Genomic DNA, 26,348 nt, shown 5'->3' on the forward strand with positions numbered 1-26,348 from the left:
AACTTTTGAGGACTCTGGGTCTATACTCGATGGAGTTTAGAAGGATGAGGGGGGATCTGATTGAAACTTACAGAATACCGAAAGGCCTGGATAGAGTGGATGTGGGGAAGATGTTTCCATTAGTAGGAGAGACTAGGACCCGAGGGCACAGCCTCAGAGTAAAGCGAAGACCTTTTAGAACAGAGATGAGGAGAAACTTCTTTAGCTAGAGAGTGGTGAATCTATGGAATTCATTGCCACAGAAGGCTGTGGAGGCCGGGTCATTGAGTGTATTTAAGACTGAGATAGATAGGTTCTTGATTGGTAAGGGGATCAAAGGTTACGGGGAGAATGGGCTTGAGAAACTTATCAGCCATGATTGAATGGCAGAGCAGACTCGATGGGCCGAATGGCCTAATTTCTGCTCCTATGTCTTATGGTCTTATGGAGTATGGATTCATTGACAGCAACTTCTGGATTTTCATGTTTTTCTGCATATTTGCAGACTCCTGAAATTTCTCTCAGTTTCAATGGAATAATGATGGTGAATGCTGACAGTTCCATTGCCATTATCATCACATAACCCAGGCCAATAATGTCACCTTTTTTAAGGCTGCCTGAGTGAATATTTCACCTGAAATAAAATGTAAGTTTTATACATTACAGTGATGGACTCAACTTGAATTTAAACCAAGAACTAAATGGTCTGAAGTGCATCCCAAGGTTGATTCCAAAGCTACAAAAAAAAAAAGCACTGATCTGCCTGTTTAAAAAGCATAATGTTATTTCTCAAGATGCACAGGCAAGAACAAATTCACAAAACTAAAGATATCTCACAGTCAATGCACAGAACTCAAGATCAGGTTAAGGTCTTTTTCATCTGATATCCCTCAGTCTGCTGCAAATGACATCTATGGCCAAGAAATATACACCAGGTAGCAACTGAAAGCAATTTTGGTATCTGAGTAAAGCTGGTGTTTATAAGTTACATATTACAGTGTTTGTAAAGCCAAAGTTTAACAATGTATATACGTACACAAGGGTGGCATCTTTTGTGTAAAGTTAGTGTTTATAGGCTTTTAACATTGATTCCTTTATTAAATCAGTGTTCAATGGTCTTGTGCTGTGTACGTATGAGAGTTTTTGTAAACAGCAGGGGTGGGGAACCTGGGTTCCCCAATTGCTCAATTTCATCCATGCCACAAGATTTCTAAAAATATAGGCCTATGACAGTAGCACCTTCACAATAGCATTTATCATCATCGTTACGAATTTGTTTTGGATAAAAGCGTTAGCTAAATTACTATGATAATATTTAACAATGTGATATTTAAATTCAGCCACCGCATTAAAACAGCGGGTGAATCAAACGTTTCTGTATCCTCTAAAAAAAAAACTAAATGAAGTTGATTTTTATTTGTGTGTGGCCCGTGACTGATTTTGTCTATGTGTGAAAGGTCTATGATAAGAAAAAGGTTCCCACCCCTGGTACAGAATAGTCTGTGACAGTCTGTAAAGTTGTTATTGATTAGCACAGATTTTTAACCAGGATGCACAATAAGGAATGGCATTTCCAAACATACAGAAACAAAGTGGATAGTGTCAGATTTATTGTATTACTGTTTTCTTTTACTTGCTTCATCTGTTTGATCTACTTAAAGTTACTCGCTGTCTTGTTCCATAGCTACTGGCATATCTTCCAACAGAGCAGATAACTGCTTTTGTGCACATGATAGAAACAGTCCCAAACTGGCTAGGTTACGTTGACGAGCCACATGGTCAAGCTGCAAGACAAAAAGATGTAAAATAAACCAATGCTACAGACCACAATAGTATTAAAATCTGGTTCAAAACACACATATGAAAACAGAGCACTACAGATGCCATCAGCATATTAACATAAATATATATAAACCATGACACAATTTTCTTACAATACAGCGACAGAATATTGCTCAAGCAGTAAGTAGTAGGCTTCACAAAAAGCCAAAATTATTGAATTTTAAAACAAACTCTGAAAGTTCACTTTTATGCCAGTGACACTTCTATAATCGAGAAGACTCAACTACCTCATTATCTTGTTCCAGCCAATAAAAATTAAACAGCACTAGCCAGAGGCTGATGAACAACATCAACTTGAGTACATGCGATTAATGATCTGCTTTTTCAACCTCACAAAATCATAATTAGGCAGTGAAAAAAAAATAATCACAGGCATAACTGTGAAAACTGCATTAAAAGGTGTAACATAGAACACAAGAAATAGTTGCAGGAGGATGCCATTCAGCCCTTCAAGCCTGCCCCACCATTCAATAAGATCACAGATGATCTAATTATGCCCTTAACTCCACTATCCTGCCTGTCCTCCATTACCCTTAAATAAAAGCAAAACACTGCGGATGCTGAAAATCTGAAATAAAAACAGAAAATGCTGGAAAAACTCGCCAGTCCAGCAGCAACTGTGGAGAGAGAAACAGAGTCAACAGTGAGTCTGCACAAAGTGTCATACGGACCTGAAACGTCAGCCCTGCCTATCATTCCACAGACACCGCCAGACCCGCTGAGCTCCTCCAACACTTCCTGTCTCTACTCCATAACCCTCGACTCCCTTGTTAATTAAAAATCTGTCTAAATCAGCTCTGAATATATTCAGTGACCCAGCCTCCACTGCTCTCTGTGGATGTGAATTCCACAAACTAACGGCCCTTAGAGAAAAAAATTATTTCTCATCTCCATCTTAAGTGGGAGACCCCTTATTTTAAAACTGCCCCCAAGTTCCAGATTCCCTCACGGGGGGAAACATCTTTCCAGCATCCTGTCAAGCCCCCCCTGAATGTTATATGTTTCAGTAAGATCACCTCTCGTTCTTCTAAACTCCAATGAGTATACACCCAACCTGCTCAGCCTTTCCTCATAAGACAAACCCTCATCCTAGGAATCCGCTGGTTGGTGAATGGGATGTGGTGCAGGTTTGGGTATGGGTGCAAACTTTTGCAAGAGGTCAAGTTCGTGAAGGGTGTTTATGTGCAAAGTTGAAGCCGTCCTCTCTCAGTATCAGCCTGGATTACATACTGGAGGGAGGTTCGGGCACAATCCTTCTAGCTCAGAGAAAAGTGGGCTATTAACTGAGCAGAGCTCGATGGTACTAAGGGTTATAAAAGTGAAGGGAAAGAAAATGAATGAAATGAAAATGAAGTCAAGGTCGGTTTACTGTTCCCAATAATCTCTCCAAAATGTCTCTACAAAACATTCGGCAGCTTTGTCCTTCATAGTTTTAAACTCTTTCAAAAACTTCCCTTACAAGTAGCATGCATGCAGTTTCTCACCACCCCACGCCCCAAAAATATCCTTGTTGCCGATACACAGGTGCCCAGCTAAGTATCACTTATTGTTTATCTGATCACATACCTCAACTCCAGTGCAGAAATAGAAACACACTTGTACCTGTGGCCAATTTTTCCATGGTGCAACTATCCATTTCTGATCAAACTATTCAATTATTTACCCACTCTGGGTCAAGCATACAGGGCTGACCTTTATGCCACTATTAACACCTGCTTTAGACTTTAATAGTATCATTACCACTCCCTTTGCCTTGTGTCCATGACATCTTTGTCATTTAATCTCTCGTGATCTCCAACCTATCCCTGACCTTCTATTTTGCTCCGTTCCCCCACCGCGCCTCCCCCCTTCACAGCATAAAACCCATCACATTTCTGAGCTCAAAGCTTTAATTCTGTTTCTCTCAAAGGCTTCTGTCAAAGTCATTTGGCAGAATGCCTCATCGGCAGAACTTTCAAACAAGCACCAAGGCGTAGCTTGACTGGTAGTGAGAGAGGCACTCCCTGTCAGATTCTTCATGCACGCCCGGAGTCTCTGAGCCCCTGCAGGCTGCAATTGAAGCAGCTGCAGTGGGGAACAGACTGTCACACACCTCCTTCTGGAACATGCCTTTGCAAAGCAGGTCTGGAAAGAGATGCAGTGGTTTTTGTCAAGGTTCATCCTGGGCAGCTACATTACGCAGGATTCTGTGCTCTACCGGCTGTTCCCAGGGACCCACACTGAGACAAACATCAACTGCTGCTGGAGGGTCATCAACTCGGTGAAAGACATATTTTGGTCTACCCCAAATTACTGATATTCCAGTGCAAAGAGTTGTCCTCAACCAAGTGTTGCAGACCAGAAAGTTCCAAGGTCCAGTGCTACATGCTGAGAGACACACTAAAGCTTAGGGCAGCTGCCGCAAAGGCAAAAGACCACTATCTAAAGCCTTTCAGCCATAGTACACCGAGAGGCTGGTAAGCATGTAGAATCCCTCGGGCTGTAAAGCTTGTCGTTGAATGTATATCATAAATGCAATTGTATTGAGGCACCTCAGGGTGCAACATGCTCAAGAGAAAAAAAATTGAATGTAATTGCACTCTCTGTAATTACCATTTTGAAATGTTCTTTTCAATATTTGATGAATAAAGTATATTTTTGGGAAAAAAAACTGTTTCTCCCTCTACAGATGCTGCCAGACCTGCTGAGTTTTTCCAGAATTTTTTATTTTTCAGATTTCCAGCATCTGCAATATTTTGCTTTTATTTTATTCAGTTACCCTGCCTTGTATGCAACCTCTCACAGAAGTGCGCTGTGCAAGTGCACTGAAACCATATATGAAATGCTATTCATTTACCTACCTTAGTCCATTCAGTTCTTTTAATCAATGGAGAATAGAAGGGCACGGGAGTTTTTAGGCTTTTTAAAAAAATAAAATAAAGGTAGAAAAACCAAAATTGTTACTTCCAAGACCATGTCAGCACAATATAAAAAATCAATGTGGCTAAAACTGAGGTCAGAAATATAACATAAATCATTGTTTTATTTTACAAAACAAGCCAAATACAAGCCCTGGCTGCATTTCATTTTTTCACCACTTATTGAACCCTGTGCAAACAGGTTGTCCTCCATGTTGAGCACCACGTAGAGGAACCACTGATGGTGGCAAGGGCACAAAATGTACTCTGTGTGGGGGACTCCAATGTCCATCACCAAGAGTGCCTCAGTAGCACCACTACTGACCGAGCTGGCCGAGTCCTAAATGATAGAGCTACTAGACTGGGTCTGTGGCAGGTGGCGAGGGAATCAACAAGAGGGAAAAACATACTTGACCTCATCTTCACTAATCTTCCTGCCGCAGATGCATTTGTCCATGATAGTATTGGTAGGAGTGACCACCGCACAGTCATTGTGGAGACAAGTCCCGCCTTCACATTAAGAATACCCTCCACCGTGTTGTGTGGCGCTATCACCGTGCTAAGCAGGATAGATGTCGAACAGATCTAGCAACTCAAGACTGGGCATCCATGAGGTGCTGTGGGTCATCAGCAGCAGCAGAATTGTACTCAACCACAATCTGTAGCCTCATGGCCCGGCATATCCCTTAATCGACCATTACCATCAAGCCAGGAGATCAACCCTGGTTCAATGAAGAGTGCAGGAGGGCATGTCAGGAGCAGCACCAGGCATACCTAAAAACGAGGTGTTAACCTGGTGAAACTATAACACAGGACTACTTGTGGTGCCAAACAGCATAAGCAGCAAGTGATAGACAGGGCTAAGCGATCCCACAACCAAAGGATCAGATCTAAGCTCTGCAGTCCTGCCACATTCAGTCATGAATGGTGGTGGACAATTAAACAACTCACTGGAGGAGGCGGATCCACAAATATCCCCATCCTCAATGATGGAGGACCCCAGCACAGCAGTGCAAAATATCAAGCTGAAGCATTTGCTACAATCTTCAGCCAGAAGTGCTGAGTGGATGATCCATCTCGGCCTCCTCCGGTGGTCCCCAGCATCACAGATGCCAGTCTTCAGCCAATTCAATTCATTCCACATGATATCAGCTGAAGGCACTAAATAGTGCAAAGACTATGGGCCCTGACAATATTCCTGCAATAGTACTGAAGACTTGTGCTCCAGAACTTGCCACGCCCCTAGCCAAGCTGTTCCAGTACAGCTACAACACTGGCATCTACCTGGCTACGTGGGAAAGTGCCCACGTATGTCCTGTACGCAAAAAGCTGGACAAATCCGACCTAATTACTGCCCCATCAGTCTACTCTCAATCATCAGTAAAGTAATGGAAGGGGTTATCAACAGTGCTATCAAGTGGCAATTGCTTAGCAATAACTTGTTCACTGATGCCCAGTTTGGGTTCCGCCAAGGCCACTCGGCTCCTGGCCTCATTACAGCCTTGGTTCAAACATGGACAAAAGAGCTGAACTCCAGAGGTGAGGTGAGAGTGACTGCTCTTGACTTCAAGGCCGCATTTGACCGAGTGTGGCATCAAGGGGCCCTAGCAAAACTGGAGTCAATGGTAATCAGGGGGGAAACTCTCTGCTGGTTGGAGTCATACCTAGCACAAAGGTTGGAGGTCAGTCATCTCAGCTCCAGGGCATCACTGCAGAAGTTCCTCAGGGTAGTGTCCTCGGCCCAACCATCTTCAACTGCTTCATCAATGACCTTCTTCCACAAGGTCAGAAGTGGGGATGTTCGCTGATGATTGCACAATGTTCAGCACCATTCATGACTCCTCAGATACTGAAGCAGCCCATGTCCAAATGCAGCAAGACGTGGACAGTATCCAGCCTTGGGCTGACAAGTGGCAAGTAACATTCAGCCACACAAGTGTCAGGCAATGACCATCTCCAACAAGAGATAATCCAACCATTGTCCCTTGACGTTCAATTTCATTACCATCACTGAATCCCCCACCATCAACATCCAGGGGGTTACCATTGATCAGAAACTGAGCTGGACTAGCCATATAAATACTGTGGCTACAACAGCAGGTCAGAAGCTAGAAATCCTGCAATGAGTAACTCACCTCCTGACTCTCCAAAGCCTGTCTACCATCTACAAGGCACAAGTCAGGAGTGTGATGGAATACTCCTCACTTGCCTGGATGAGTGCAACTTGACACCGTCCACGACAAAGCAGCCCGCTGGACTGGCACCACATCCACAAACATACACTCCCTCCACCACCGATGCACAGTAGCAGCAGTATGTACCATCTACAAGATGCACTGCCGGAATTCACCAAAACTCCTTAGACAGCACCTTCCAAACCCACAACCACTACCATCCAGAAGGACAAGGGCAGCAGATAGATGGGAACACCACCACCTGGAAGTTCCCCTCCAAGTCATTCACCATCCTGACTTGGAACTATATTGCCGTTCCTTCACTGTCACTGGGTCAAAATCCTGGAATCCCTTCCTAACAGGTGTATCTATACCACATGGACTTCAGCGGTTCAAGAAAGCAGCTCACCAGTACCTGCTGAAGGGCAACTAGGGATAGACAATAAATGCTGGCCCAGCCAACAAAGCCCACACCCAGTGAATAAATTAAAAAAGGTCACCACTGGACTTTCCTTCACCCACTCTGGGTTGTATACTCACAACATCATGCATACAATTTAGGAATTAATAACAACCATAATTTCAAAATCCTTTCACTCTAACATTCAGATAATCCTTCCAATAGCAAAAGCAAAATATCTGTCAAACATAGAGAATTTAATCCTGGCATCCATGTAGGCAAAAACACTATAAATTCGCGTGATTATGACAAGATCATCTTAACTTAGGAACATAAGAAATAGGAGTAGGAAAAGACCGAATGGCCACTCGAGCCTTTCTACCATTTAATACAATTATGGCTGATGACCTTCCTCAACTCCACTCCCATATCCCCGATTCCACCAAAAATCTGCCTATCTTAGCCTTAAATATATTTAATAATGGAGCATCCACTACCCTGTGGGGTAGAGAGTTTCAAAGATTCACAACCCTTTGAGGGAATTAATTTCTCCTAATCTCAATCCATAAAATGCATACAAAATCAGGACAGATGAAGTTAGAAAATTCCAACCAGCGCTCTGATACTCTCACAACTCAACTACTCACAGTAATTGAATTGGGAACATGATTGAAGCAATTTAGAAAGTCCACTTTAGAAACACAGTAACTTGTATCCCTCAGATAAAAGCAAAAAACTGTGGATGCTGGAAATCCGAAACAAAAACAAAAACACCTGGAAAAACTCAGCAGGTCTGACAGCATCTGCGGAGAGGAATACAGCTAACGTTTCGAGTCTATATGACTCTTCACCAGAACTAAGGAAAAATAGAAAAGAGGTGAAATATAAGCTGGTTTAAGGTGGGGGGGTGGGACAGGTATAGCTGGATAGAGGGCCAGTGATAGGTGGAGATTGCCAACCATTAGCACATTTCTTAGCTAATATCACCACTGTCAACACCTCTTTGTCCTTTTGTCTATGACATCTTTTGGCAACCTCCACCTATCACTGGCCCTCTACCCTGTATTCCTCTCCACAGATGCTGTCAGACCTGCTGAGTTTTTCCAGGAATTTTTGTTTTTGAGCTTGTATCCCTCGTTCAACTGAAGTTGAATTAAATACAAGAGCTGGTAAAATTGATTCAAACAAGTTAATCAGGCAATGTGGGGGAGGAACCTATTTAGTTAAGTATGTCTATTGATGAGTTATGGTGCCATTGATTTACTGGAGTTTATTGGAGTTTTTCTGGAGTTTTCTTGAAATTTCCAGAGTATATTTCTCTTTTCCTATTCCTAGGAGTTACAACACTAGTAATTGGGGACAGTTGTGCATTAAGTTGCATCATCTGATAGATAATGTAAACAAGAATGGGTTGCTTGATTTTTTAACCATTTCATATGTTTGCATATGAAGGGCTTAAGGGATATGTAAATATATTTCTGAAAAGCAAGGAGATAGAAGGGAATGGTGAACAGGCAGGAGACAAACTAGAGATCAAGCAGAACAGCAGGTTGTGTTGTTGTTGGGTCTTGTTCTTAAACTTTTCTAATTTTCTACCCTTATTATCCAAAACTATGCTGTCATGCAGATGACCAAAAGTTGATTTTAAGGTTGTAAAAAGAAAAACTTGTTAGAACAGAATGAAGATACAATTTACATACATTTGAGTTTAGGTTTTGTTTTAATTCTAAATATTAGTTAAATCCTAAAACACATTACTCCCTTCAACACCTTATGTATTACAAATATGTAATTTGTTTGGAGGTGAAGAATTATTTATTTTTATAAAGGAAATTGTTTCTGCCCTTAAAATGTCCCAGTATTCAGATTTATCAAATGTTTTATCCAATTTTGTGGAACATAAGAGTAACCAATAGAAACTGGTAAGTCACATCAACTCTGAATCCTAAGATATAATCTATTTTTTCACATATTAAAATATTCAAAAATAAAACATAAATGTGCAACAAAACACCCGCATGACTTGCAAAGGAAGCCATATGTTGTTGATGCATATACAGTAAGTAGGAGCAAGGGAAGCAATAACACGGGATTCAAGCAAACTACCACCATGTTTAGGATTTTACACAGTCATTCTCTGGCAGACAAAAAAAAGTTAATTTAATATTGAAAACAGTTCCCTTAGAATTCAACTTTACTGCATTAATAGTATCACAGAAAAAGTACATCTGACCTGACCAGAATTCCTTCCCTGGGTCATTGTAATAGGCAGTACAGGAGGGCAGAGTGTTAAAGAACTTCACTCTTGCTACAGACATTCTGAAATCCTAAACAAAATCATGAGCAACCAACTGAAACTACTAATTAAAATAATTTTTCTTCACAGTAAAACAATTCAGAAACAAAATCATGAGAAGTATAAAGCGCTACAGGTTGTACTGCAATAACACAGCAACATTCTGCGGGAAACTTAAAATCTTTGGCAGAGTGGTTGAAAGTGCATGGGTGTGCATGTTGGGTGATAACCAAACTGAGTTTGGCTATGATATTCCCCATAGTAAAATAATCCGCAGACATTTGAGTATTCAGAAGAACACATGTAGAAATGGCCACTTGGATGCAGGACTGGTAGTGCAACTAAGCCTGAAAAAAAAATGTTCATTTATACAGTTTCTTTCTTCAGGTCTTTCTTGAAAATTGGCTCCCTAGGAATTTTCTTTCCTCTCTGGGTATTGATTCTTTCCTGGCATACAGTTACATGGATGTTGGTTGTCTTCCAGTACATTAGGATGCTGTGAACTCAGATTGAATGTGTTGGCAGGCTATTTAATCATAGTGGCCATCACAGTCTAAGCCCAATCCTTTCTCAACAGCCACACACATGTGCCTCCATAAGACACCAGATTTCAATAAGGGGGAAGAACCCTAGTCCATTTTCTCCTCTCTAATGCAGGCGCACTAAAGCCAACTGTAGTACCAACTTTTGTTGCTCAGGCTTAGATCAGTTAATCCAGCACCTGGAACCTTTCTGACCTATAAAGCTCAGATACTCACTGGATAAACAATACCAGAGACCTGGATCTAAGCAAAATATTGATTTGTAATGAATTTCTGTTTTACTAAGCATTCAATCCAAGAACTGAACTACAAATCATATACAAATATTTCAGGATTCTGTACTGTTTTACCTGTGTTACAATTCGAAATGCTGAGGATTTAAGATGACAAGTAAGCAGCCGCCATTTGCAGAAAACAAGCCCTTCTCCTGGCCAAAGTGATAATACGTTGAACTTAAGAGCATGTAATTAACGCAAAAGAATACAGTAATAACCATAAGCAAATTTACTGCAGAAGTACAAGAAAGAGCTATTTTTCCGTTGGGAAGGATATAGTTCAATAGCGTGTGGATGATCATGTGGCATGTCTGAATTCTCCTTAAATACCCCATATACTCCTCAAGGTCCTAGGAGAACAAGTTTACACATAACCTACCCTGAAGGAACCAAAAATTGATACTGTCCTATTAACCTTCTATTAGATTAAACTATTAGAGAGGTATGTTACTCTTTTATCACAAACACCTGTGAAGTCCACAGGTGCACATTAATTTGAGTCAGATTCATTTTAAATGATATGGAAGAGTCTGGAACAGTTGTAGTCACAGTCTGATTACTGGGAATATTAATATGAATTGCCTGTTTAATCTGAGACCTTGGGGTTTGTATGTCACCTTCACTTCAGCTGTAAAGCGTTAAAGCATTTAACAATAAAAGTAGTTTTACTGGATAGAGTATTGAAATTTAATGCCACAGAAACTGCAATGTACATATAGACATCTTGGATTTGTGACGCTGATTTAACAAAGAGAATTACTACAATTATCCTTTAATTAAAAGAACCCTGTAGTGTTTTAATACAAAGATAAAACTTATATAATTATCTAGTTAACAAGAATTTCAAATTAAACATGTTTATACAAGTAATAATGGTACATAAGATGTCTGGCACCTTGAAATAGTTTTTGAAAGTAATGGTGAAATATGAAGGTCTCAAATACCTTTACAGCAGTTGGGTAACTGAGAGCTTGCCAGCTTTCTATGTGGGCTTGCAACAAATGCAGGTTGTCAGGTTCTTTAAAACTTCATCAGTCATTTAATGTGGTATTTGTGGATACTTTCCCAGTGCTCTAAACAGTTGTTCATTTTCACTCAATGATCTCATTCTTTCCAGCAAGCATTTAAGGTTTCTTTTCTTCATTTGCAGACTTTTAGAATATCCAAAAGACCTCTCAGGATTGGCATTAAATGTTTTTGGCATTAGTCTTTCAGCAGGTATAGCAGTGCCATGTCGATCAATTTTCAAACTTCCACTCTTCTTCCATCCCCCAGATCAAATTGTAAAGTCAGTTTACAACTGCATGCTGCTTTACTGCAACAGTTCAACAACATGGGACCATAGTGACTGTGATGGTGATTTGCACCTGGGCCACTTCACCTCAGAGTTCAGTGAGCCAGCTGAATAAGAAAGGACTTGAAGCATAGAATATTTGCAGCTGAATGGGAGACGTTATCAACCACAATGTTTACTCCTTTGCTGCTCATTAATGAAGTGGTATCAATTATCAGCATTCAGTCTCCAGAGAACAGTTAAAGAAAACCAGCTGCTGGGATCAACAGGCCAAGTTAAACAGGGAATCAGCCATCGATGAGACAAGAAATCAGGAATTTTGAGCAATATTTTCCAGTCTGCAAATAAGCCACTGGAAACCAAAACAATAACCAATTCCTAGGATAAAGGCAAAAATACTGCAGATGCTGGAAGTCTAAAACAAAAACAAAAAATGCTGGAAAAACTCAGCAGGTCTGACAGCATCTGTGGAGAGAAAGGCAGAGTTGACAGCATCTGTGGAGAGAAAGGCAGAGTTAATGTCTTGAGTATCTGTGGAGAGAAAGACAGAGTTAACGTCTTGAGTATCTGTGGAGAGAAAGACAGAGTTAACGTCTTGAGTATCTGTGGAGAAAAAGACAGAGTTAACGTCTTGAGTCCATATGACTCTTCTTCAGAGCTAGCTCAGACCCGCTGAGTTTTTCCAGCATTTTTTGTTTTTGAATCAATTCCTAGGATTTAAACATGTTAAATATAGTCGTAATCAGCATGAAAAGTGTGTGGACCACCAGATAAAATAGTGGTTTGATTCAATGATGTGGAATGTGGTATGTATTTATCCACAAGGACATTTATTGTAGTCAAGAAGGCCCCATGAGTGAAGATTAGAGCTGCATTGATCCTGTCCAGTTAGAAAGCAGTTGAGAAGTGACCCAACTACAATGTGGCCAGTTAAAACTCAGTTGAAGGTCTGTAAGATCAGAGGTGAAATGATCATTTATAGGAGCACCCTTCATGCTAGAGAGTTCAAGAAAAGTTAAATGCATCAGGAAAGGTTGAACATAAAGGATGTCTCAAACAAAGCTGTACTGTTGGTGAATAGAACAAATCTAAATTGGCAACATGATTTTGTCACACAGTCTATTCACCAATTTTGCTAGCACATTCTGGTGTCAAGCAAAGTCTGGGGCATTAAAATGGGGCCACACCAGGAAGAAGTTGGGAAGCACTGATCTACAAGTTTGGAGTGCAGTAAGCAAGCCCAGGTGGAGCAAAGTGCAAGAGCAGATGAGCATACAGTGGAAGCCTTTGTTCTCCAGGTACAGCATGCAAGTTTGGTGACTAACTGATCTGGGGGTTTTATTTTTTTCAGAAATTTTCAATAGATGGTTTTGGAGGTTAGTGACCTGTTGAGGACAGTGCATAAATGGATTGGGTGAGGATTATGCTTGAGGAGTTGACATTTGAGTTGAGTTCACTAGAGACGCTAGAATTGTACAAGTGAAAAACCCGAGAGGAGACAGCCTTTGAGGTACTGGTTTCAGGCAGTACTCTGCCATAAGTTACATATCATTATTAAGTATGTTTTCTAAGGTGGACAAGTCACTCACTTGAATATCAAAGGTACTGTCATTAGCATTGATGAATCTCCACTACCTGGTTGCAGCTAGGTCATTATGGACAGCTCGAGAAGGACTGGCACTAGAACTGATCTCTGAGGAAGCCATTTATTTGGCATTTCTATTTTATGGTGCAATCAGCCATATGTATGTGAAATTTCAAGCCCATAACATATTTCAACCAATCAGGCTGTCCAATGTCCAGAATAGTATGCCAGACAGTGGCATACAACAGCTGGTAGATCGAGGAAGGCAACGCCTGTCTTATAATTTTCTGAAATGAAGGTAATTGTGGCAACTACTTGGTCTCTGTTACTGCCTCTGTGATGTCAGACCATCCAGTGCTAAATGAGTCAAAATTTTTTCCAATTAAATATTAGGAAGACTCAAGTAATTGTCTTTGGCCCCCACCCCAAACTCCACTCCCTCGCTACTAATTCCATCCCCCACCCTATGGCTACTGTTTCAGGCTGAAATGGAGCGTTCACATTCTCACATCCTATTTGATCCAGAGCTGAGCTTCTGACACCATTTTCTCTCCGTCACCAAGATCACCTATTTTCACCTCTATGATTTCACCCATCTCAGTGTATCTGTTGCCGAGACCCTCATTCATGCCTTTGTTACCTCCAGCCTCAACTATTCCAATAATGTTCTTGCCACATCTGGTAACGGATGGTTGAACCAGTAATGCACCAGGTACACTCTTGTCTGCACCCTTCATATTTGAGAAAAGATGGTGGTTGCACCAGGGGAATCACCAGGGTGGGGCAGTGCAAGGGCTTTACTGGGGACAAGGGCATTGAAGGCAGAGGTGAGGGAGTGATTGAGCAGCCCGACAGCTGCAGAATTTTTGTGGTGAAAGACTAACTAGTTGGAAATTTGAAAGTGCCACTAAATGTATCCTGAGGAAGTTTTTCAAGGGGAAGACGCGGAGGAAGTGGGGTTAGAAGGGAGAAGGGGGCCTTTGAGTGCTAAATGATACAAAGGTATGGTCAGGGATGCCTTTCCTGTGATGGAGATTGTGCAAGTAGAGAGATCATGTGAGATAGTAAGGTCAATAGGGTAGATGTGATTATAGGAATGACAGTTTATATGGACGGAAAGGTTGAGGGAGAACAAGAGTAATGTAATCAGAAGACAGAGTGCAAGGTGAGTTGAGATGGAAATTGAAATCACTGAGGACTGATAGATACAGAGGTGGTGCCAGAAGACTGGAGGGCTGCAAATGTTACAAACTTGTTCAAACAAGGGCAGAAGCTATGAAGTTCTTTAAATTCCTAGTCCCTTAAAAATTAAAAAAACAGCCTGCCTGTGTCCGAGAGGTTAAAAAAAAATTCTGGTCCAGCAGTTACAATAGCTGTTTGCTGACATCACCCAAAGGGTTATCATAATGTCATTATTTATGCTTGGCTGCTTCCCATAACCTAAAATTATCCTACCAAAGTTTAAAGTTTGATTGACAGTTAAACATGCTTATTAAAGGATTAGTTGTCTTTGATGTGGGGTTATGAACACAAGTGTTTGTTTTATAAGGGATTAAGCAATTGAGGGGATTGAAAAGTTTTAAATGGGCTTTCATGGATGGGAGTGTTTTTCTTAAAGGCTGTAGTATATTTTTAAAAATTATCTTTCACCTCAATATTGCCCCTGAGGTCTGCCTATGATGGATACTGGGTGAGTTGACATGGAGGGCGTAAGGGCAAATGATGATACTGAGCTGGCGTGAGTTGACATTAAGCTGGTATTGGGGGCTTTAAGGGCCATTGCAGATGGGTAAGGGTCATAGGTTGGCATAGAGAGTATGAGGGATCTTTGGGGATGGGTTATCATGGACGATATGCTGGGCCATTGAAGGTGAGTTGGGTCATGGGCTGGCATGAGGGGCCATTGGGGGTGGGTGTGTTGGCATGGATGAGATATGGGAGTGGGTGATGGGGTGCGAGGAATGAAAGCCAGAGGGCCTAACATATGAGCAAAGTCCCAGAGAACCAAGGTGGGCCTTTAAATGGTCCACCTCGGCACTTGGCAGCGCCTGCAGCTACCTCCAATCTGTATCTGGGGGCGGCAAGCCCAACTTCATTCCATACTGCGCCACCCCCACTCCAGAAGAAAGATCCCGCCATTCAGTGGCGTTTATCCTGAAGTGGGTGCAGTGAGCTGGGAAATCTCCCGACTCATGTTATCCGCCTTAGGAGCAAAAATCTGCTCCTAAGTACGGATGCAAAACGTGCGCTTTTCTTTTGTTCTCTGTATGTCTTTTGTAGGTGCTATGGTATTTAAGCTGGTACACACTCTATTTAACCTTTTTACTTAAAAGGAGAAACTTGTGTATTAATTTGGTATTTTTATAATTTTTTACTACTGGTGTTTTTTTGCATTCCTAGACCCAGTCGGGACACAGCATGGTTCCTTTCATGATTGGCAGATTTTCTTCCCTTGTTTCTAGAATTCAGTCACATGTGTTTGAATAGTGTCTCTTACAGTTTGTTATGATTTCCTTTTCTTCTAACACCACCAGTTATTTTAATCCTGGAAAAAAATATCGAGAGGAAGATTGATCAACAGGGCCTGTTAAAAAAAGTAACTAATAAAGTATTTTATTCTGTTTTTTATGACTTCTAAACAAAATACCTTTGTTGATAGGCAAATTCTGATGATACAACCCAAGGGGACAGACAGACAAAATTTGTGCATCTTGATGAGGTGAGCGGTTAAAGTTATTAGGCGGGATAGTAATTCAGCATGTTTTCACAGAACAATTCTATTTGTGTAATTTTTCAACTTTCACTGAAACACAGGCTCATGCAGTCCAGTTCTCTGGCTACCTGACAGCCCTCTGGTACATCATCCAAAATTTTTGACTTGTTTCCCTCAATCTGCACAGTACAATTGCTCCCTTAATCTAGTATTTCCCCAATGAAATTATTGGTACTTAGTTTCAAATAAACCAGTTAAAAAAATTACAGAAAATAGGTGAAAAAGTAACATTATTAAAAGTGACCATGGCGCTGCAGAATTCAATTTTAGAATGGAATACGTTAGTATTGAATGTTAAATTATTTGAAAACTATGGATGTTCAGGTGTGATTTGATGGGGTTTTTATGACAGTTAAATGTTTATTATAATGATTTTGCTGAGGCTACAAAACGTTATATTTTCAATTCTTTCCAGAGTATTAACTTATCATATGAATCAGGTACTGCAAACAAGGAAGCATCTCACTGCTTGGCACCTATCAATGTTGCTCATTAAATGGTCACAAGGACATGAATAACAATTGCCAGAGAAAACTTACCAGCTGGGTTTGTTTCTTCCTGAGGAGAGACTGCTAGACTTTTCAAAGCAATTAGCAACCTGGCATGTAAAGACTGAATTCACTGCAGTTGTACTATATGTGGTACTATATACACTTCAATTGTGTAGCAATTCCCTTTTTATTTATTTTTTGTTGTTCCTAGAAAGGATGCTTTATTCGTCTTGAGTTTTATTTTATATTTCTAAAGCAATAAGTTGAGGGTTACTGCCCTAGACATCAAGGCAACATTTGGCTGTAGCAAAATTGAAGTTGATGGGAATCAAGGGGAAAATTCTCCACTGGTTGGAGTCATACCTAGCACAAAGGAAGATGGTTGTAACTGTTGAGGCCAATCATCTCAGCCCCATGACATTGCTATAGGAATTCCTCATGGCAATGTTCTAGACTCAACCATCTTCAATTGCTTCATCAATGTCCTTCCCTCAAACACCAGGTCAGAAGTAGGGATGGTCGTTGATGATTACAGTTTGCAATTCCATTCGCAATTCCTCAGATAATGAAGCAGTCAGTGCCCCCATGCAGCAAGACCTGGACAACATTCAGGAGTAGGCTGATAAGTGGCAAGTAACCTTTGGGCCACACAAGTGCCAGGTAATGGCGATCTCTAACGAGAAAGTGTCTAACCATCTCACCATGACAATCAATGGCATTATCAATGTTGAAGCCCCACCATCAACATCCTGGGGGTCACCACTGGCCAGAAACTTAACTGGACAAGCCATATAAATACTGTGGCTAGAAAAGCAGGTTAAAGCCTGGGTATTCTGTGGCAATTAACTCACCTCCTGACTCCCCAAAGCCTCTCCACCATCCACCTGCTCCCTAATAGCACTGTTGAAGCACCTACAGCACAATGACTGCAGTGGTTCAAGAAGGCAGCTCACCACCACCTTCTCTAGAGCAATTAGTGATGGCAATAAAAGATGGCCTTGTCAGTGATGCCCACAGCCCATGAACAAATAAACTAGTGCATATTCAATACACCTCTTGAATTTGTAATTACCTATCCATTTACTTTACACTACTGTAAAGCACAAAACCTTATTGATAACCCAAAATTATGGAAAAACCCGTGTTATAATTGTCGCCATTTAAATCAATTTATTCTGTATGAGGGTTTTCTACTGCAGGTATTTTTTGTGTTTTGAATCTTGTGTTATGGTCATACCTGCATAAATATTTCAAAAGTCACTGAAAAATAGAATGAGAAAAGACCTTTCACTCAATCATAGATCTTTGCTCTAGAGCTGAACAGATCGTTTCACATCCTTCCTCCCTTTGCAACGATTTCCCTTTAGTTGAATCAGCAACTTGTCCAATTTATTCTTTAATGCTTCTACTCAAATGGCTTTGAAAGCCAATGACGGTAGCTTATTTCATAGGAGTGAATAAACACAAAACAGTGTTCAGCTTATCAAAGCTGCTAAACTTCTAAATTACACTGGACTGATGACTTATTGGATGATTCTCTTGTGTATACTAGCTATTTGTCTTGCATAAACATTTTAAAATAAATAAATTTGGGAAAAGATTGCACTTAAAATGAATCTGTAACTGAAAACACTAACTTCAAATGAATTTAAAAAACCTCTCAGACTATAAGAATATTTATTGCACTAAATCAGAAAAACAAAAGGCTAGAATTCCTTTGAAAAAGATATGATCTATGCATCATGTGTATTCCATTGCAGCAATTTAATTTTACAAAATATTTTTACAATACACGATGAAAATCCTATTCAAAGTCTCCCAGTAGCAACAAAATTCAGTAATCAAAGAAATAAAAAAAATAATTTATAGGGAACCTTTTGTAAAGTAGCTGAGTTGTATTAAAAAGGATTTGGTGGTGATTTAATTTTTTTGATGATTTGAAATATAATCTATGCACGCCAATAAAAAGAAATGTTCAGACTTTAAAGCTGTTGTTTCTTTGTAACCTAAAGGAAAAGAAAACTGTTTTGAGAACACTGAAATTGATACCTTCATTTTACAACTTTAAAAAGAAATCGACTGGCTGTTGGTGGTAGATTCCGGTGCTCAGATTCCCACTAAACTTATTCCTGAGAAAGTATAAACACTGCTTCTTCAAGAATATTATTAGCCTCCCGCCAATGTCCTAGTTTTACTGTGAATTGCTGGCAGTGTACTCTGCCGTTTAGGCTCTATATCGTGGTAGCAGCAGGTAGGTCCGCCAATATCTGGTAACGCTACAAGTGATGACCACATTTGCAAGTGGCTTCACATTTATTAGTGTACAGTATTTCATTCTCCTCCAATAAGAAGTTGCTTTCCAACTATTTGGAATGTTAATGATGAAAAAAGGCCATTAGCAAATGGAAGCAATCACGATAACGGAAATATGCAGCAAACTAGTTATACCCAGTTATGTCAAACATATTTTGTTTGAAATCTTTAAGTGTTGTTTTTAATAGAACAAGAATGTTCTGCCAAAGTAAAACCTTTAATGATGTGACTTTGTACTCACCAAATTACTTCTTCCCTCTTCCTATTTTCTGCTCTCAATTTGGCACAGACTCTTGATAGGTCATAGTTCTACATTTGCTGGCAGCACTTCAGTACCTCTCCCAAGTGGTTATTTTTCATGTGCAAGATTGGACATTGAATGTCTGCAAGAAACTCAAGTGCAGAGATATCACAATTGACCCCTAACCTTTCCTCATCTAACATTCCCACATGCTTCCCAACAGGGCTCAGTGTATAGCCATCGGGAACAAAAACTCTACATGTATTTTCAACTCCTGTCAAATGACACAGAGTATGACTGCATTGTCTTCATCACTGTCCCAGCTAATTTTAACTCAGCATAGACCAAGTATTAATCTATGACTTTTTAAACTATATATCTCACACCGCAAGAAGTACATTTATCCATTGGAGGAGTGAAACATCACAATTAATAAATGCCTATTATGTTCCACTAGCATGAAATAGAGAATGGTCAGATACTCCAGAATAATGGCAAAAACTGATGTTGGCCATGAAATGAAATATTTGCTACAGAGGCCAGCTGACTGCGATGATCAATGCTTTGCCATTACTGATAAAACAGACATGAAGGAACATTTATTCCTGTAAGAGAGAAGGCAACAAAGACGAGAGAAAGACCACAGACCAGATTATGTTTTGTGGATTATGACTTATGAAGGATAAAGCCAATATCTGGCATTCCCCATCACAAGAGGCTAAAAATAAAAATAAAAAAAGAGAGAAAATAGTACATAGTCAAGAGGAAATTGTGAAAAACTGCTTTAAGAGGAAGAAGGATGACCAAATACTGCATGAGTGAGAAATCAAAGTCTTTTTGCAAGCAAAATGAATCTGGTTCCATAATTTTCCATATTATTCAATAGTGTAAATTTGTAAACTATTATCTATAGGGAAGGTAAATTTGTTCAGCTGAGTGTGCCATTTGAGCTGTATCTAGATTTTAAGGTAAAAGATGCATATGCCTTTCTAGGTTCTAAACAGAACAAAGTCGGGATGAATTTATGATAAACTGAAGGCAAAAATAATTCAAATATACTTTTCAAATTGGAATCCAATCAGTTCATGGAATTCAAATGTGTTACCACTTTAATTTCATACAACAGCAGAAATCCAGTTTTGAAAAAAGTATGACATTTTCTGGGGGCACAACGTCTCAGCAGGATGCATGTTACTGGCCAAATTTTTCCAACATGATAACTTACTCATCTCAACTGCTACATGTAGGAAATTGCTCAACAAAATTTGCAGATGTACACAAATAAAGGGAAAAATCAACAGACTGGACAACTTTGGTAGTTTATATTATTACGATCCCGTAGGAACCATTAACATTTAAAGAAGAAATCCAAATATCCATCAATTAACTGTCAGAACTACACCACAAGAATTCCAAGTTTTTCACCAAATTCAAACTTTATTACATATCAAAAAGAATTAAACAAAGTAAGCAGTATTAACTAACACTTTAGTTTACAACTATGTATATTATGAACTTAGTTTTACTTTTTACTTGGCACCTAGAGTTCTCTTGTCTTACAAAATCTTGAAAGTTCATTCACTTTTCCTGGGACTAACCCTAAAAGGTATGCCACAGCCCTCCAGAATTTACTTTAATTCTCCATAGTATTCCAGCTATCCCTCTGAAGTAAGATTCTATGGGGGTCCTTCCATTAGCTTTCGGTTACGTGACATCCCCATCTTTTCCTTTATCGGCCTCACGACCGTGGATGTCTCAGCTCCTTGTTCGCATTGCCAGCAGATATCCAACTGCCTTCCTACAGCATCCCAAGCTAGCTTTTCTGACTGCTTTCTGCCACAAGGCTCTGAGAGAACCACTGTAGATTTCTTTCACTAGCTGCAAGCTAAATCAAAATGTCCAGCTGCTTTTCCCTCACAAAATTCAAACTGAGATAGAGTCCCAGCCACATTCTACACAGTGAACAAAATTAATAATTTCTCTGCTTGAAATGCAGACCTATCAATTCCTATTGGCTCTCTCAATCTGGTGAGACACAGTCTTCACTAGAGCAAAGCTACAACTGTCCTTGTTTGTTCCAAACCGAACTGCCTGTTCCTGTTTGCAAATACACAGAAAAAACAAACAAAAGAATTCCTATCACTAGTGCAATGTGGCAAGCTTTGGGCTGATTCAACCAGAAATGCAAAAAATTATTTCATCTTCAACATAGTTCTTTGATCCTGCATCCAATACGAATAATTTATATTTCTTATGGAGTTTATAACTCTCTTTCCCAGAATTACTAGCTTTTAGCATATTTTATTGAGATAACAATAGACACATTGGTTCTACCAAGAGGTCCAGAAATGTGTCATTTATTGTTCAACGTTTTCTCAGTATCAACTCTGACCTTGCAAGATAAACATAGGTTAGCGTTTAACTGTAATTAACGCCAAGCTTGATTTCCATTTACATCAGAACCGTTTTTATCAGTCTCTCAATCAGATGCCCTGATTTATCCACAATTAAAACGTTAATTCCTAAAACTAAATGTAATATTCTAAAACATTTGAATTATGAACTAGATATTCGTAACACAACACAATTTCTGGTGAACAGATATATAGACACAATGGTGACAGATTCAGGGCAGGTCTCCAACCCTTCCAAGGATAGGAGAAAAGACAAATTCAGAAAATTGTTTAGATGTTGCTTTATGTCTCTGTATAGAGTCCAAAGCTTACATTAACTCTACAATTCACAACAATAAAATTAAGGACAAAAGCTCCACATTATTTCCTTTACCAAGGCGAATTTTTTTTGAAAACCTAGTGTAACCAGTGCAAACAAACTCGTGCAAACATGGTTCCAATTCTCAAGTTCTCATATCTACGGAAGAAAAATTCCATATAGTAAGAACATAAGAAATAGGAGTAGACGGCCGTTCAGCCCTTCGAGTCCGCTTTGCCATTCAATGAGATCATGGCTGATCTTCTACTTCAACACCATTTTCCTGCACTATCCCAATATCCCTTGATGTTTTTAATATGTAGAAATCTATCAATCTAAGTCTTAAACATACTCAATGACTAAGCCTCCACAGCACTTCTGGGGCAGAGAATTCCAAATACCAACCCCCCCCGCCCAACCCCTTCATCTCAGTCCTAAATGACCTGCCCCTTATTCAGAGACTGTGGCCCCTTGTTCTAGACACCCCAGCCAGGGGAAACATCCTTCCTGCATCTACCCTGTTGAGCTCTGTAAGAATTTTGTATGTTTAAATGAGATTGCCTTTCATTCTTCTAAACTCCAGGGAATAAAGGCCCAGTCTATTAATGGTTCCTCATAGGTCAATCCCTCCATCCCAGGAATTAATTTAGTGAACTTTCGTTGAACTGCCTCTATGACAATTACATCTTTCCTTAGGTAAGGAGACCAAAACTGCACACAACACTCCAGGTGTAGTCTCACCAGGCTCTATGTAATTGTAGTCAGACATCTTTACTCCTATACTCAAATGCTCTTGCAATAAAGGCCAACATACTATTTGCCTTCTTAATTGATTGCTGTACCTGCATGTTAGCTTTCAGTATAGTACATAACATATATAAATGACACAAACTTATTCTATATTTTATCCCTCCCTGGTAAGGTGCATGCTGGATACACTTCCACCAACATTTGAGAGATCAAAGAGTCATAACACAGTACACTTACTTAATTCAGACAATTTGGGGAATATCTCCATGTAAGAAAATGCATGTTAAAGAAAACATCAATGGACAAGATATGCAGTTCAGGGTATCCTGGCAGTACATAACTGATCAGTGTGGAAAAACTAAATTTAGGAGCTCATATATATTAGGACCTCTGGCAAGAATTTCAAATTAATTTATTTCTGCTACAAAGCAAATACATTTGCCACAGTATCTATCCCACATTAGCTGCTGCAGCCTACTCCAGGAAATTGTTCATGAGAGCAAATGACAAAACGACAGCCACCCATAACAGTAAGACATCTCTTAGTTTTTATCTAGCACGATTACACATCTGATTCCCAATATCCTCCAAACATCACTTACTTGAAAAACCCTGGGGGCCCTCAATAAACACAACACAAAAAAATTGGTATTAGCAGATTAAATAGTGGCTGCTTATTAAAAAAAAATCCTATAATCTAAACATATGAACCTACTAGCCACTTCCTGGCAGTAGCCTTTTTGGAAATAGCGAAGACTTACATGTGGGGACACTGAAATCTATACATATAACAATTTCAATTATTTCTAACCTGTCCTATTATTACCCAGGAATTAGCATATTTAGATGAGCACTACTATCACTAGGACTAAAATGAATGGTGCCTGTTGGAGCAGTTATTATTGGTGTGGAGAAAGTGAATAATTTATTTGAAGGAGATAAAGAATCAACTTAGATCACTACAGAGGCTATAAAACTATTTTTAAATTATCACAGCTCCCTGGCCGAACACTGTGAAGAACCTTTCTGGATGAATTATGGTATCCTGTACAAATATGGCTAAATAACGTTTGAGAGTTTATTACAGAACTTGGAAGGGAGGAAAGCATAAATTGCATTATGTAAGAAAACAGATTACTGAAGAAACTGGTGAATAGAATATTTCTCCTTTGTCTATGGGTTATGTACTTCATGTTCAGATTTTTAGCTTTTGTTTTGGAAGAGAGAGCACATATTATAAATGCTCCAGTCTCAGTGCAAAGCCAAATGATGTTCACAGAAACATACTAAACCTCTCTTTGAAGAGTCCACAGTTGCTTGCTAACCTGGAGTGCTTTCCAGCACTTTGTTTTCACCGCAGTATAGTGCTTTACTTCCAAGGTCAAATCACTGAAATTGACCACTGACTCCTGAAGAGAGTACCCACCTCTCCACAACTCACCTCCTTGCAAAAAAAAAAGCAAGTTAATTTCAAACAAAACCCATCGCCCTCAACAGCCCAATCTTCCCAAGGCCTAAAAAGAGGATGGATGAGCTGTTACAATGTTCCACGTTATAAACTTTGAGATAATGCACAACTTGCATCTCCTGCCTCAAATTCACCATGCACGTTCCATACATTGAATTTCCAATTTGAACCATGCCCATTGTAGAATAGCACTGAGTAAAAGCAAGTTACAACCCAAGTAGACGGAAGGAGCAAAAAAACGACAATGGCCACCCAAGCTGTTGTCACTCAGACCTCCCTGTTGATTTGCAGAGCTACACTGATGGGAGGAAAAGGCCACTTACCTACCCACCCAAGGATTGTGCAGGGCACAGGAAAGACCGAAAAGAAAACAAAGAGTGAATACCATCTTACAAAACTTGTACAATCCTTCTCCCAAAAACCCTAAAGAAAAACATAAAGCACATAAATTATCTATGATTCAAAGAGGACAAACTCACAATGTGCTCCTACACTTACCTGAGAACAGACCAAGAGGGAGACGCTGCTTCTGTAAGGTGGGGACCTATTTTAGATTGGATCTTTAAGAATCAATAGGCCCTCTATATAAAGCGAGTTGTTCTTGTTACATAGTATTTATATAACCTAATAATAACAGCAATATATAAACAGTCTTTATATAGTGCCTTATAGATAGTAAAATGTCCCAAAGCATTTCATGGGACTGTTATCAACCAAAGTCACAAAGAGAGATTTTGGCCCAGATTTTGCGGTCAGCAGTGAAGCCAGGGCGGTTGCTGCTGACCTACAAAAAAAGCCTAGCTGAGTTATCTCACGATCTCTGTGGTGGCAGCTTTAACTTTCTTGATGTGCAATTGATTATAGCTTTTTTCAAAACAGGAATTCTAAACATGAGCTGCAGTGTTGTCATCAAGTTGCCCAAGCATCCAATCACATGAAAGTTTTCTCACAGATAGCCAATCTGGAAATGAAAAGCACTAATAATCAAATCACCCTTTAAAAAATTTACACAGAGCAAAATAAAAATTGGGATATACACATGGGGTTAAGGTAGAATCTGAAATATCATGAACTTTACAAAAAAGGATTAATTATTTTTAAAAATCTAAAAAATCCAGTAATTTAATCTAAATCATAATGGAGACATTTAACAACATTCCACGAATACATGTTTTTTTTTAGGGCCAAAGCAGTTGTTCAGCAATAATTGTTACTCAGATCATTGTTACAAACCCAGTTACGCCTCACTGAACAAGTCTAACTTTTTCTCGGCTTGCCCTAAATACTGAGATTGCAAGTCAGATTTAAATGGGTAACAACAGTGAGTGCTGACAGTTTGCCATCAAAAACATAACAAATTCAGGGTCAATAGGGTAGATGGCCAAAAGTTTTGTCAGAGGTAGCTTTTCTAGGCCTGGGTGGGGCTGGAGAATTAATAATAGGAAACAAGGAAATGGCAGAAGTGTTGAACAGGCAGTGTGTGTGTGTCTGTCTTCACTGTAGAAGACACAAAAAACACCCCAAGAATACTTGGAAATCAAGTAGTAAAAGGGAGGGAGGAACTTGAAACAATCACAATCATTAGGAGAAAGGTACTGGGAAAACTGGGAAAAAAGGTGCAGGTTTAATTAATAACCTTATAGTAAAGGAGCCTCTAGGTAGCAGTGATCATAACATCAATGTTGCATTCAGTTTAAGGAAGAGAACGGGTATGGGTCTAAGACTAGTATCTTAAACATAAATAAAGGCAACTACAAGGGTATGAGGACAGAATTGGCAAAAGTGAACTGAAAAAATAGGTTAAATGGTAGGGCAGTAGAGAAACAGTAGCAAACACTTAAGAGAATGTTCCACAACTTTCAGCAAAGATATATTCCATTGAGAAATATAGACTCTTTCTTTCACCATCCGTGGCTAAGGAAGTTAACAATAGTATCAAACTGAAAGAATAGCCTTACAATAGTGTGAAGATTAGTGGTAGGTCAGAAGATTGGACAGATTTTAGAGATCAAAAGAATGACTAAAAAAAAAGAGGGAAAAATAAGAGTGTGAGAGTGAGCTAGCGAGAAATATAAAAACAGACAGTAAAAGTTTCTATAAGTATTTAAAAAGGAAAAGGATAAACTAAGTACACTAAGTGAGTACTGGTCCCCTAGAGGGTGGGGCTGGAGAATTTATAATAGGAAACAAGGAAATGGCAGAAGTGTTGAACAGGTAGTGTGTGTGTCTGTCTTATTAAGGCCATTATAAAAGTAATTTAACTTGTTAACAACCTTAAGGTTGGAGGGCAGGCGAAGAGCCCAAGCAGCTTTTGTG

The 26,348-nt window shown here is 39.6% G+C and overlaps 1 protein-coding gene across 4 annotated transcripts in view; it reads right to left on the minus strand.

The window, feature by feature from the left end:
- Positions 1–431: 431 nt before the first annotated feature.
- The window catches only part of LOC144696609 (coiled-coil domain-containing protein 91-like), a 177,011-nt gene continuing 151,094 nt past the window's right edge, over positions 432–26,348 (minus strand). For all 4 annotated transcript variants that reach the window (XM_078568120.1, XM_078568117.1, XM_078568118.1 and 1 more), the window contains one exon: positions 432–1,763. In XM_078568120.1, coding sequence (XP_078424246.1) covers positions 1,641–1,763 — 123 coding nt within the window. In that variant the 3' untranslated portion in view covers positions 432–1,640. The remainder of the gene's footprint in view (positions 1,764–26,348) is intronic.

Source organism: Cetorhinus maximus, chromosome 22, assembly GCF_964194155.1.
Source record: "Cetorhinus maximus chromosome 22, sCetMax3.hap1.1, whole genome shotgun sequence".
Taxonomy (NCBI): Eukaryota; Metazoa; Chordata; class Chondrichthyes; order Lamniformes; family Cetorhinidae; genus Cetorhinus; species Cetorhinus maximus.